This window comes from Eptesicus fuscus, chromosome 3 (assembly GCF_027574615.1).
Source record: "Eptesicus fuscus isolate TK198812 chromosome 3, DD_ASM_mEF_20220401, whole genome shotgun sequence".
Taxonomy (NCBI): domain Eukaryota; kingdom Metazoa; phylum Chordata; class Mammalia; order Chiroptera; family Vespertilionidae; genus Eptesicus; species Eptesicus fuscus.
In genome coordinates this window covers 1,995,476-2,008,413 of record NC_072475.1, presented here as the reverse complement: position 1 = coordinate 2,008,413, position 12,938 = coordinate 1,995,476, and the positions used below count along the sequence as shown (strand labels likewise).

Below are 12,938 nucleotides of genomic sequence, written 5' to 3'. Positions count from 1 at the left end.
TCCCCCCGGCAGCTCCCGAGGGCTCCGGGGCGAGTCTGAGGGCTGCGCCTGAGCGTGGGAGAGGCGCAATCGCCACAAGTCCGCCCGGACGGCCCCCCGGACAACCCTCTCGCGGGCGTTAATGGAGCAGACGCCCAGGCTCCCCCAGGGCAGGGCATGAGCACGTTCTCTACGAGGCCCCAACTTCCACAGTGACAGACGCGGAGGAATGGAACTACGCAAACAGAAGCGCAGGCCCCGTGTTCCCCGCACAGAGCACGCGGGCAGACGTACCTGGCCGCCTTCCTGGTGGGCCCCGAGACCAGCTTCACGTAGGACTTGGGGAACCAGCCCTTCTGGCCCTGCACCTCCCCGAACCACCACATGTCCTGCTGCTCCAGCACGGCCACCACGTCGTTCTTGTTGAAGTTCAGGTGGTTGTCCTTCTTGGCCCTCCAGGGGTACAGCGCCTGCGCCTGCAGCCCCTCCACCTTCTCGCCCTGCGGGGACGACACGGCCTCGTCACGGGGGGACCTGCTTTCTCCGGGAGCACACCGGGCACGCGCGGCCGCGGCGGACGGCGGGGTACAGACACCCCGTTTCTCAGGAATCGTTTGTCTTCCAAGGCGGCGGCGGAAGCTGCCGGCCATTCCCGAAGCCACGTCTGGCGTGGGGCACTCGCCACCAAACGCCGCTGCCCAGCCTGTCCTTCCACGTTCTGGTCTGTTCACTCCCGCGCTGCCCGGGCACCCCCACACCAGGGGAAGGGTAACACCGGAGCAGAAACCCTAAGAAATCCCACCGGTGAGTAGCTGGCACCTCAGTCCAGGGGCCGCCCGGACCCTGCCAGCTCCGTTCCTTCTTAGAACAGAGGCCTGGCGAGCCCGAACCCACTGCAATCACAGTTACTGGACAACCCCCTGCAAGACACAGGGGTCACCACAAGATGAGATGCCAATCTGCCCCCCGAAGTACCTCAGGGGGGCGGGAAACACCCTTCATAAACCGTCCAGTGCGGTAAAAGGGGCAGCGTGGCGTCAGAACCCGTAATTCCCGGGAAGAGAGAGACGCAAGCAACTGCGAACGCCCCCGGCAGGGGGCACAGAGGCTCCAGCTGGACACGGGGGGACAGGGGACAGGGGACAGGGCCGGGCGGGGCCTGGCGGCGGGGACAGGGGACGGGCCGGCACCAGGCCCTGAAGCACCAGGATGCGGCCACCAGGGCTTCAGAGGAAGCGCCCTCCAGGCCGAGGGCCGGGCACCGGCAAAGGCCTGGGTGCAGCTGTGCACGGGCCCGGGAGGAGGGGCGCCCCTGCGGCCTCAGCCTCGGTGCCGGGGGCGTGGGAGGAGCGGAGGCTGGAGGGCAGGGGAGGCGCAGACCTGAGAACACAGAAGCGTGACCGAACCTTAAGCCACAGCTGAGGGGGCAGCAGAGCCTGGACGCGGCCACCTCCGCCCCGCTGGGCGGCGCGTGCAGCTAACAGGGTGCGGCCCACCCCGGCTCCGTTCAGCCCAGCCTCCTCCCGCCTCCCGAGGCCCTGGGCACCCCCCATCCCGAGGCTGCCCGGGAGCAAGGCCCCTCCTCTCTCCTGCGTCTCCCCCCCCTCCCGCTCCCAGGAGGAGACGACCGTCTCCTTCCCGCGTCAGTGTGTCCACCGCGGCAGTTATGTCCCCCTCGCCCCTGTTCAGACGCGCCCCTGACCGGCCAGGCGGGAGGTCACCCCCTCGGCAGGCACACCCCAGGCTCCTGAAAGGCGGCGGAGGACGGAGCTGGGCGCATCTGACGAGGCTCCTTCTAAACGGCCGCCCAGCCGCAGGCACCTGCTGACCTCGCTGATCCCCACAGCACGTGCGGCTCACCCCCCCCCCCGCCCCCCCAGCTGCTTACCTGGCCTAACACCGGGGATGGAGAGGAGCCGGTGGCCGTGGCCGGAGTGAAGGCCGACCGCTGCCGCACCTGGCCGGCACCGGGGACGGTGAGCGAGGGCTGGGCCGCCCAGGCATCCCAGCTGTCCGTGTCGGGCTTCTCGGCCGGGCTGGGCCACCTGGGAGGGAAGCAGCCGGTGAGCAGCAGGCCCTTCCCCGCCACCAGCTGCCCCGGGGACACAGGCCCTGCGGCTCCAGGCGAGGAGGAGGAAAGGCTCGGAGCCTCCGGCAAACCACAGCGGCTTCTCTGGGCCTCGATTGCCTCGCTGACCAGCGGGAAGGTCACTCCGCCCTCTGGCTGGTGGGAGGGTCACGTGAAACACCAGGAGGGCAGACACGCTAACCACGGAGCACCAGCAACACCCGCCCTGACCGTCGCTGTCACTGTGACAGCAGCAGCGACACCGGCGAAGGGAAGTCGCACGCCACGTGTGGACGTGCCGGCCTGCGGCTCGCCCCCAACACCGTTGCTCCCTCCATCCCCCGTCACCAGCGCCGGCCCTCTGGGACTCAGCTCGTAACTCGGGCCTGAAACAGCCACGCCTGTGTGAGGCCCACGGGGGCTACTCTTTACGTCTGTGAGGCACGGACGCAGCTGGAAGTGAAGACGGCGCCTTGGCCGGACCGCACGTCCTGGCTCGGGCTGAGGACCGAGGGGCCCGAAATGGCAGCGGCTGCGCAGCACCGTCCCCGAGGAGGTCCGTCCCCCGAGGAGGTCACGCTGCTGGGCCCACAGCCACGCAGCCCGCAGGGCACGGCCTCCGCCTCTGTAGCCTGCGCCTCGGCTCAAAGTCGGCGCCTCTCAGTCCAGATGGGGGGGCGGGGGGGAGATGGGGGGAGGGGGCGGCCACCTCAGCCCCTCCCTCCAGCCGGGCTTCTCCTGAAGGACAGTGAGACTCGAGAAAAACCGGAAGCGCTTTTTACTCTGTCGCTTGTGCCTGGGCGGGCGGGGAGGGGGGTTCAGACACCTGCACGCCTCGCACATGCGTGTCTCTGACCAAGTGGCAGTGGCTCAGCTGTCGCGCCCAGCCTCTGCTGACCCGTCCTCAATGCCATTTCCTGAAGACCAAGGGCACGTCACGGCCCGGCACCCCGCTCCCCACTCTGCACGTCCGTCCAAGACGGAAGAGGAGAGCGGCACAGAAGCAGCTTCCTGTCTCCCTCCGGCCGAGGACCGAAGTCCTGTCCGTCTGTCCAGCTGAGACGTGCTGACATGCGGGAAATGCTGAGGAGCTGCTGGCTGGCGTGGCTGCCAGAGACGGTTAGGAAACTTTCTCCATTTCCTCCCGGGAACGACAGGCCCGGACGGACTGACTCTGCCCCGGCGATCACGGAGCAACGCACATTAGCCCCGTTCCGGGAGAGGAACCCACACTCGCCTGGGACCGGTCACGGCTACACCCCCGACTATGACGGCCCCTAAGAAAGGTCACCAAGCGGGTAACCCGAAGGTCCCAGCAATGGCGGCTGCACTCACGTGGAGCTGAAGTCGGCCCAGTTGTTGGGGGCGGCGGAGGGCTCGGCCGCAGTCACCGCCGGGGCAGCCGGCGTCTCCCGCACCTCCAGCTTGGGCGCGGGGGCGGAGGTCAGGTCCGTCACTGGTCTGACGGGGGCAGGAACCTCGTTTTCTGGGATCTTCTCGGCGTAGTTGGCAGGAAACCACCCCGTCTTGCCTTTCAGCTCGCCTCCGAGCCACCCCGGCTCTCCAGTCTGGCTCTCGTCCACCTGCAGGAGAGCCACGGGCTTGAACTCGGGCGGGACGGACCAGCCCGCAGACACCGGACACACAGACGAGGCCCGGCCCGGCAGACTGACCCCGGCGGCCTGCGCCCGACCCCAGGCAGGTCTGCGGGGGAGCCCGAGGCCTGGCCTGAGCCAACCGGAGGGGCCAGCCGCCAGCTCTTACCCTCGGCGGGGTTTCCGTTTTCCTGACCGCGGCAGTTCAGACCAAGAGCCTGAGCCCGAGGCCCACAGCGCACCTGCTCAGACGAGCGGGAACCGGAAAGTGCCGGCCACACGTCACCCTCAGAAGCCAGCTAGTTATTGCGGACAACGTGACGGGTGCTTCCTGAGAGCCGGAAGCTCCGGGGGCCAGCAACATACACTCCGCATCCTCTAAACCTCTGCCAACGAGGAGCGGCTCCGCGGAGGGCGAGAGAGACAAGCGGCCGCGGCGGGTCTCCGGGAAGGGAGCGGGCCGCTGCTGAGCAGGGAAAGCCGCGCAGGTGCGTGATGAGAAAAGGAAGGACGTAATTATTCGTAGCAGCAACTTTCATTAAGTCCACAGTTTCCTGCCGTACAAATTCAGCTTTAACTCTCAGGAAGCGCATGTGAGGATGTGAAACCCCGCAGCTCAGAATTCCAGAGGCTGTGCGTTCCCCCAGGCGCTCCTCATGTCTGAGGGTGACTGGACCCCAGCGGAGTGAGTCTGCGTCTCGTTACAAGTTACCCCCCCGTCGTAGGAGCTACGGGAGGACGAGGGGGGACAGTTACACTCGCTGGTAGAGAAGTCTGTTCACTGCTCCAGGCCAAACAGGGGCGAGCAGAGACCTCATCTGATTGTGAATCCCTTAACATTCTAAGGAGGTAACACATTTAACACGTCACTGGGCATTATCACTTTTTAGAAATCACCGAAGTGAGTAGGCAGGGTCTTAATGATTTTAGAAAAACTGGCAAAAATACCAGTTTTCTAACCCATTCAAATTTCAAAAAAAAAAAAAAAGCAAAAAACTATAGACCCAAACATCTATCTGTACTCTGTGTAGAGTAGGGGGGGTAGTAGTCATTTGCTTCCTTGAATTAACAAGGTGTTTGGGGGGGGTGGGGTGGAGAGAGGGGAATACCCAGCCGACTACTGAACTGTGACTCCACTGGAGGCTCCTGCTCGCCTCCCCCCCACCCCGGGTTGGCCCCCCACAGGGAGCCCTGCTGTCCCGGGTGGGAGCCGTCTGAGGCTGAGGGACCCCCCGCAGCGGGTCCCGGAGACAGAGCAGTCCGGTGACCCTCGCTGACACTGAGTCAGGGTGGACACCTGGTCACTGCTCCTCCAACTCCCCACACAGCTTGTTCTAATTCCATTTTCGGGGCAGCCCCAACTGGTTCTCTAATGAGGATTTTTTTTTAATATATTTTTATTGATTTCAGAGAGGAAGGGAGAGGGAGAGAGAGATGGAAACTTCAATGATGAGAGAGAATCATCGATTGGCTGCCTCCCACTGGGGATCGAGCCCACAACCCAGGCCTGTGCCCTGACCTGGAATCAAACCGTGACCTCCTGGTTCAGAGGTCGATGCTCAACCACTGAGCAACCCGCTGGGCTCCATGAGCTTCCTGAAGCCGCCTCCCAGGCCGGGCCTCCGCACTGCCGCCCTCTTTCCCGGCTCCCGCTCCCTGCGCAGCCTGGCCTGCGCTTGACCCCCCTCCCGGGACCACCTCTGGCTCTCACTGGGGAGTCCGTGCCCAGAGGCCTGTGCACAGGAACCTCCGGCCGCGGGAATGCCTCAGGGCCTGGAACCCGTCCCGGCCGTGCCCGGCAGGCGCGCTCCCTGCAAATGCTGGACTCCTGCAAGGTGGGCAGGCTGCTGGCCGACCTCTGACCTCTTACAGGATGTGAAGCCCCCAGGAGTGCCCCGCCCCGCCCGGTGGGCAGGCCTGGCTCCACCCCGGCTAACTGATCCCGCCCGCCTGCCCCTCCCGCCTCCCGTGGGGAGGACACAAACTGTCCCCGACTGTCGCAACCACCCAACTCTGCCCCGGAAGCGCCCTGGCTGTGCCTGCCATCAGCTCCGTCACAAACAGGCGCCGGCAGAGCTGACCCGCAGCCCCCACACTGCACGGCTGTGACCGTCACCCTGAGCAGACGGCGAGCTGTGAGCCCAAGGAAGGCGGGCAGGAAAGGGATGGCCTACATGTCAAGAAGGAAGTACTGACTACACTAACGGTGCCGACTGTATTCTGAGAAAAATTCTCCATCGAGAGGAGAAAAGACCAACGTGGGTTTAAGTTGTTATGACAGAAACGCTAAACCATAAGACAGACACGTTCCAGGGCTGTGGCTGACCGCTGCTGAAGAGGTCTCCTTTTCTGGGTATTTCAAGAGACACTGTCCACAAAGAATCCAGGACTAGTCCTGACAAGAAGAGATCAGGTTTAAGGAGGAAGAAAGCCTTCTGTTTCCCTGCTGCACGCGCTCCGCTGTGCACGTGTACCACGCGCTCTACCCATCCACCCACGGGCGGCGCGTGGAGCGGTTCTGATGGGCCTGGTCTTGCACCCGAACCTGCTGAGCAAGAGGCTCCGCCTGGGCTAAGATAAACCTCAACGGAACAGCAGAGAGCGAAGGCCTTCGAGTCCTGAAGCTGTTCCAACACATTGCAGAGGTCAAACGGGATTCATTCGCCCCAGGGACTGGGACCCCCAGACGAGAAGAGCCACAGAGTCCCGCAGCGCCTAAGCCGTGGCTGTCAAGGTCAAGCTCAAACCCAACAGGAAGCTTCATTCAGAGTCGGCGCAATGCCGGCTCGCCCCGGGCCTGCTCCTCCGCGGCTCCTGGCAGCTCAGTGAGCCTTCGCTGCGCCTTCCCCACGCGCCGGCTCCCACGGGTCTCCTGTTTCCTCGGAGATCTTAAACGTGAGTGGCAGGCGTCGCTCAGACTTCTTTGTGTTCCCGACACTTAGCACAGGACTGTGTACAGACAGCACTTTAATTCTGTGAACCACAAAAACTGTATTTTTGAGGAAAACTAAGCTGATAGTCAAGTTTTTTCAAAAGCAAAATATTTTCTAAAGTCCCCCGCCAGCCTGCCTGCCTTGAAAAGGGAATCGTGGTCAGCTGCTCGAGTCTCACAGGTGCGTGCGGCTGGATCCCAAGACGTTGAGGGAATCTGAGATCGGATGGCTGCTGTGCCACAGAATGAGGGAACTCGGGATTGTTTCCCTGAGAGGGGCTGACGGTAACGTTCTAACTACATATTTTTCATGCCCACATTTCTTAACTGCAATGAAATAAAACCTGTTACTATCACATGTCAATCCCTCCTCCCCTCCCCCATGTTGTTAACCTTACAAAGGTAAGACCTGAATGTCGGGGGGGGCATGTTGCATGGTGTAACAGAAAACGGGCGCTGCCCTGCTCATGGCGCACTGCGCGCTCCTCACGCATCCCAATGTCTAAGGCAGAGCGAGCGCCACTCCAGGCCCGGGTGGACATGCTGGTACCCATCAAAGCTGGGTTTACTTTTAGTGTTTGCTATAAATTACAATGTCCACACATGTGTAAATATGAAAATAACACAGAAGTAGATAAAATTAAACACGAAAGCCTCTTCACGGCCCAGGGGGCACCGCTGTTAACAGTTTGAGTCTGTATTTCAAGACTGTTAACTACACATAAACATCCACAGACACACAGCTCTTCCTTAACCAAAACCCACGTATACTCTATTCTGCTTCTGCCGTCCGACTGGAAAGCTTGTTTGTCGATGTGCATTTACATAGTTTTTCCACACCTCCGTTATACTGTTCCGTTCCGCTGGAATTCACGTAACCCTCCCGCCAGCCAGCTCGGCTGGGCACTCCTGCTTCTACCCACACACTGATGAACAGCCATGTGCACACATCTTTGCACACATGCCAAAAGCAGCTGCGAGGGAGAACACCAGACTTTCAGAGAATGTGAACTGGGAAGAGGCATTGCCGAAGGACTTAGCCAATTCAGACAGCCATCCACTTGCCTACACTGACAGAGCCGGGCAGTAGCGAGCTTTTACGCTTGCTCAGTTGAGAGATGGAAAATACTATCTCGTTTTTTTAACTTGCATTTTCCGGATCACCAATGAAATGGATGATCTTTTCATTTATTTTTTTTAACTCATTTACTTTTCTTCACCTGCCTGTCTCTTCATATCCTCCACCAGCTTTTCTGAGTTGTGTTTCTTTCATGTTAACCTTTGGGAATATTTTATGCAATACAGATATTAACCTTTTGTCTCTCGTGTACTTTGTGACGTACACAATATAATTTTTATATTGTCAAATCTGTTCATTTTTGTCATTTATGGCTTCTGGTTTTAACCTACAGGCGCATTTCTTAGCCATAAATTATTCCAATATTCACCTTTTTAAAAAGTATTTTTAAAATTTTATCTTTTCGTTTTGGAGCCTGTGTTTGCCCGTGGCTGAGGCAGAGACTTGACCTAACAACTTGCCAACTACAGAGCCTTCGAATGAGCCGCCACGGCCCCCGCGAGGGAGGCCTGTCCGTTCTGCACGCCTCTCTCCTTCCTGGTTTTTGTAGGCACAACACACCACACACTCCAAACGGACCGCCACTACCACGACAACACCCACAGATAGGGCACCCACAGAGGACTGAACCGACTTAAAGGCACACAACACCGACGAGGTGCAGACTTCCTGACAGCCACAGAGCACTTACCCATTCCCCTTTAACCTCCACCGGAAAGCAAAGGTTTGAAAGCAAGCAAAACAGATGTTTAATGAAAGGCTTATTCTTACAGTGCATCTAACTATTCATCTAGTCCAGCTGGTGGTTAACTAGCCAACTTAAGGAAAAGGACTCAGTATCATTGTAAAAAATTCACGTTGCAAAGAAAGAGCAGTATCTTCTCACTAAAATACAGATCATCTGTTAACATTTCCTATGGCAACATTTGTAACACTCCCTTATCTCGAGAAGAGCACTTACTTTTCTGCAACTTGTGTTGCAACAAAATGCAAGTATGAAAACATTAAGCTTGGTTTTTCCAGTGTAACAAGACCACTTTGTAACGAGGCCCCATCTGATGTCGCACTGCACTTGCGTCACTTTTAAAAGGGGCGGCGTTTCAAAGACGAGGCCGTGCGAGCGCAGCAGGAGGTGGGGAGAGGCTGGGCCTGGCCTGGCACCACCACGTCCGGAGCGGTGCCCACCCCTCAGGGAGCCAGTTCTCTCTGCAAGAGGGAGGCCAGAGCCCGTCTGTGAAGGGCGGGAGCGTGTCTGAAGACACACTCGCTCCTGAGCTTCGGGAAGATTCCGGCCCTTTGGCCTCGGCCCTCCTGTTTCTAGCCCACAATTAGAGAAAAGGCCATTGAAATAACAGCGGGAATGGGACTGATTTCTCTGTTCTTTCTTTCTGTCCTGGCCCCTTGAAGATCACACATTCTACAGAGCTCAGCTGTGCACCCGGATGCACGCGTCACGGCACACACCTCTCCCTCAGAGCCGGGGTCCTGGCAGGAGAAACACGTCTGTCTCCATCCCACCTCCTCGCTCTTTTAAAACGCCGGCCCGCTGCCCGGTTGCCCTCTCAACGTGAGCAGCCATGCGAAGGTGGCCACTTCCAGACTCTGAATCTGAAGTTGAGAACTAGATTGAGGTGCAACGCTTTCTTTTAGAAAATAATTTAGGTCAACCACATGGCTTTCTTCTTTCTTACACTGGTCCCTATGTTTTAGTTACAATCATAAGAATATATTTAACTGGCAACTATGAAAATGCTGCTGGAGCATTTCACATGCCAGGCTATTCCCTGAAGACTACTGCAGTCCTGGAGGAGTCACCTACACTCCGAGGCTACCGATCGGCACCGATTGAGAAATACGAGCCGGTCGCCTTCACGGCTCTGGTTTCAGGCGATGCTGGCGCAGGGTCAGAGGTCCTCTCCCATTCTAGTAGGAAGGGAAGAAGACGGCCTCCCGCTCGGACACCCAGGGCGGGGTTACTGGCTCTCACGCCCCCCGACGAGCTCACAGCTGTCAGTCAAGTCCACAGGAAGGCGGTGCTGCCCACGGACAGCGGGCGCTGCCCCGGGGCCGCCCTTACCATGACGATGTCGCCCGGCTGGATGCTGATCTCGTCGTGGCTCCTGGACTCGAAGGGATACAGCGCGCGGTAGTACACCACCTTCACGTTCTCCTGGGCCCCGATGGTGAGCGGGCCTTTTTCTGTGGACAAGGTGGGGGTGGGGGAGACGGGGAAATAAAACATTACACGGAACACGAATGCATGACAAGCCAATAGCTGCTGTCCCCTCTACCGCCTCCTCAACCCCGAACCTCCCATCCACCTGGGCCTCTGAGCACACACCTGCCGGGGAGCCGAACCCGATGTCGGCACCCCAGACCCACCAGAGCATCAGCGGACCCTCTAAGACAGGGGTCCTCAAACTTTTTAAACGGGGCCAGTTCACTGTCCCTCAGACGGTTGGAGGGCCGGACTATAGTTTATAAAAACTATGAACAAATTCCTATGCACACTGCTAAGTCGGCTGCTAAGCAGGACAGGCCGCGGCGGCAAACACACCCGGCGGGCCGGGTCAATGTCCTCGGCGGCCGCATGTGGCCCGCGGGCCGTAGTTTGAGGACCCCTGCTCTAAGGCTTAACCATAGGGACCAGTTTAAGAAAGAATAAAGCTTAGTAAGCAAAGGCCACCCCAATGCCGAGTGCAGTGAGGCTAAGGCCTCCGGACCGAGGCTCCAGCACCCAGGCCTGGGAGCACCGAGGCCCGCCCACCCAGCAGACCCAATGGGACCCAGGCCGGGACTCGCCAACAAAAAGCGCTTTGGCGGCGGAGAAGCCCAGCTTTCCGATTAAACACGTGGCCATGCTGCTGTCTGGGCCTGGACGCAGTCCCACAGATCCCCGCGGCGCGCACCAGACCAGGCGCTGTGCTCATCCTGCTGAAGGGGCGCATGCGCCCAGGCATGGACCCGAGATGAAATGGCTTAGATTTGAAACGAAATAAGTTTTAAAAATGCACGAGAGCAGAGGACAGTCTGGGTTCGGTAGGCAGGACTGAGCATGCCCTCTGACTGTCTGCCCATGTTCGCTGACGCATCTGCTTTCCCCGAGAGCAAGGGGGGGAGGGGGCTGCCCTCCTGTAGCCTGGAAGTGGGGTGCGCTGCGGGACTCCCACTGACCGAAGGAGAAAGTCCTGACTAGGAAGCAACACAAGAGACATAAACTAACTGCCCGTGATCAAGTCACGGGGAAATGGTTTTCATATCCAAACACCTTCCGCCTTCGTGCGGGGCGCTCCCGGGGGATCTGCTGACTTCCTCCCTGGGCGGCGAGCGCCTTGAGCATGGAGGGTGCGGACCCAACTGGGAGCCCCCTCCCGCCCCTGCCCACCCGGCAGGAAGCCAGCCCTTACAGACTGTCTTTTTCTTCCTGTGCACCAGTGGAAAGCACACTGGTGATCAGACCGATGCCATCAGTGTCATTTCCTACAAAGAAGGAGGCAATCGCTCCATTCAGCGGGTTCTCTGCCAAGCAGTCCAGTATCTCACAGCCGCACAAGAATTTAAAACCCACCCGTTTGCACCTGTTTAAGGGATGCCTTCTAGCTATTTCTGAGGTTCCCACGTATCATTCCTTAGCGGGCAACTTACGATCGAAGGGCAAAAACAGCCTCGCCCTTAGGAAGGGGCAGCCGCCTTCCGCGGGCACTGAGGTCAGCGGCTGCACGCAGGCAGCAGGGCGAGGGCCACTCCCTGCTCCCGGGCAGCCCAGAGAGCCCAGCAAGAACTGCAGCCCGAGAGGCGCCGGCGAGGTTAGGCCTCTCCCGGAGCCCAGGCGTCTCAGTGACACGCAGGCGCTGCGGTCTGCGGACTTCTGATCCAGCGTGACGGCGGGCACAGGGTGGCAGAATTAACAGGCCCCAACGCCCCACACGAAGGCTGCTCTGTCCCAAACAAGGAGCCCGGCGTGGCCGCCTCCATTCACAGCCAGGACGGGCCCGGGAGACGTGGGGGTTTCAGAAGGATGAGGGAGAGAAGACGACCCAGCTTCCGGGTCACGCCCGGCCCCCATACCTGCGGTGGACCAGGGCGCGTGGACGGCCGGCGCGGCGGGCTCCTGGTGCTGCGGGAAGAGCCGGCCCAGCCTGTCCTGCGCCTCCAGCTTGCCTCTGTCCTCGCCGTCCTTCCTCCTGGCGCTCTCCTCCCTCCGGAGGCGCTGCTCCTCCTGGGGCCTCCGCCGCGGCTGCTCATCGTCCTGCGGCGCGTGCTCGGGGCCCTGCCCGGCCCGCTCCGGAGCCCGCCTGCCAACGAGATGCTCGGTTACCGGGGAAGCGGCTCCAGTTCACACGGAAACCACACCCAGCCGATGGGATGCTAACGACCTCCGGACGGACAGAGCGCTCTGCATCAGTGAAACCAAGGCTCTTGGGGCCCCCCTCTGAGATGAAACCACAGCTCAGAGAATCACAGAAAGAACGTTCTGATGTCTGATGTAGCTGAGCAACTGGTTAGAACAGTGGTCGGCAAACTGCGGCTCTTTGGCCCCTTGAATGTGGCTCTTCCACAAAATACCACGTACGGGCACGCACGTACAGTGTGATTGAAACTTCGTGGCCCATGCGCAGAAGTCGGTTTTCGGCTCTCAAAAGAAATGTCAATCGTTGTACTGTTGATATTTGGCTCTGTTGACTAATGAGTTTGCCGACCACTGGGTTAGAACAATAACAAAACCGCTTCTCAGCTTTAAAGTGGTACATACCTGCAGAACACCAGAGCCACAAGCCACGGGACACAACTTCCATGAACAACTACTCACCCCCCGCCCCCGCCCCGCATGAGAGAAACCCAAGTACAGACTCAAACTGCTGCGCACGCGGAACCAGCCCCGCCACTCCGGCGCGACAGAGCCGGCCACCAAGTCAGCGGCTGCCTCTTCGCGTTTTTGTCTGAACTCAATAATCCGTCTTTACGGTTTATACTGTCTCATTGGGATATTTGGTTATTTGTGTCTAAAATTAGTGGAAACGTAAAAAGCAAATATCCAACAACAAAGTCAGACACACCAACAGTTGCAGATAAACGTCTACAATGCACCGCGGAGGCTACAAGTGAGGACCAGACTCTCAGACAGAAACACACGGCTGAGCCGCCTCCCGAGGCAGCGGACGCTCTCCGGGTCCTGAGCTTAACCGGCGGCTGCGGAAGAGGAGGAAGAGGGCGGCCCGCGGAGGAAGGCTGTGGCCAGCCCCGCGCCGCTGGAAGAGGCTGTGCCTGGAAGAGGGTGGAGCGCGC

General features: G+C 59.6%; 1 protein-coding gene across 2 annotated transcripts in view; it reads right to left on the bottom strand.

Annotated features, from left to right (window-relative positions):
* Positions 1–12,938, bottom strand: part of ITSN1 (intersectin 1) — a 155,536-nt gene that overhangs the window by 48,478 nt on the left and 94,120 nt on the right. For both annotated transcript variants that reach the window (XM_054713510.1, XM_054713508.1), the window contains exons 18-22: positions 11,721–11,947; positions 9,730–9,851; positions 3,383–3,630; positions 1,868–2,024; positions 274–479 (exon numbers count right to left, since the gene is read on the bottom strand). In XM_054713510.1, coding sequence (XP_054569485.1) covers positions 274–479; positions 1,868–2,024; positions 3,383–3,630; positions 9,730–9,851; positions 11,721–11,947 — 960 coding nt within the window. The remainder of the gene's footprint in view (positions 1–273; positions 480–1,867; positions 2,025–3,382; positions 3,631–9,729; positions 9,852–11,720; positions 11,948–12,938) is intronic.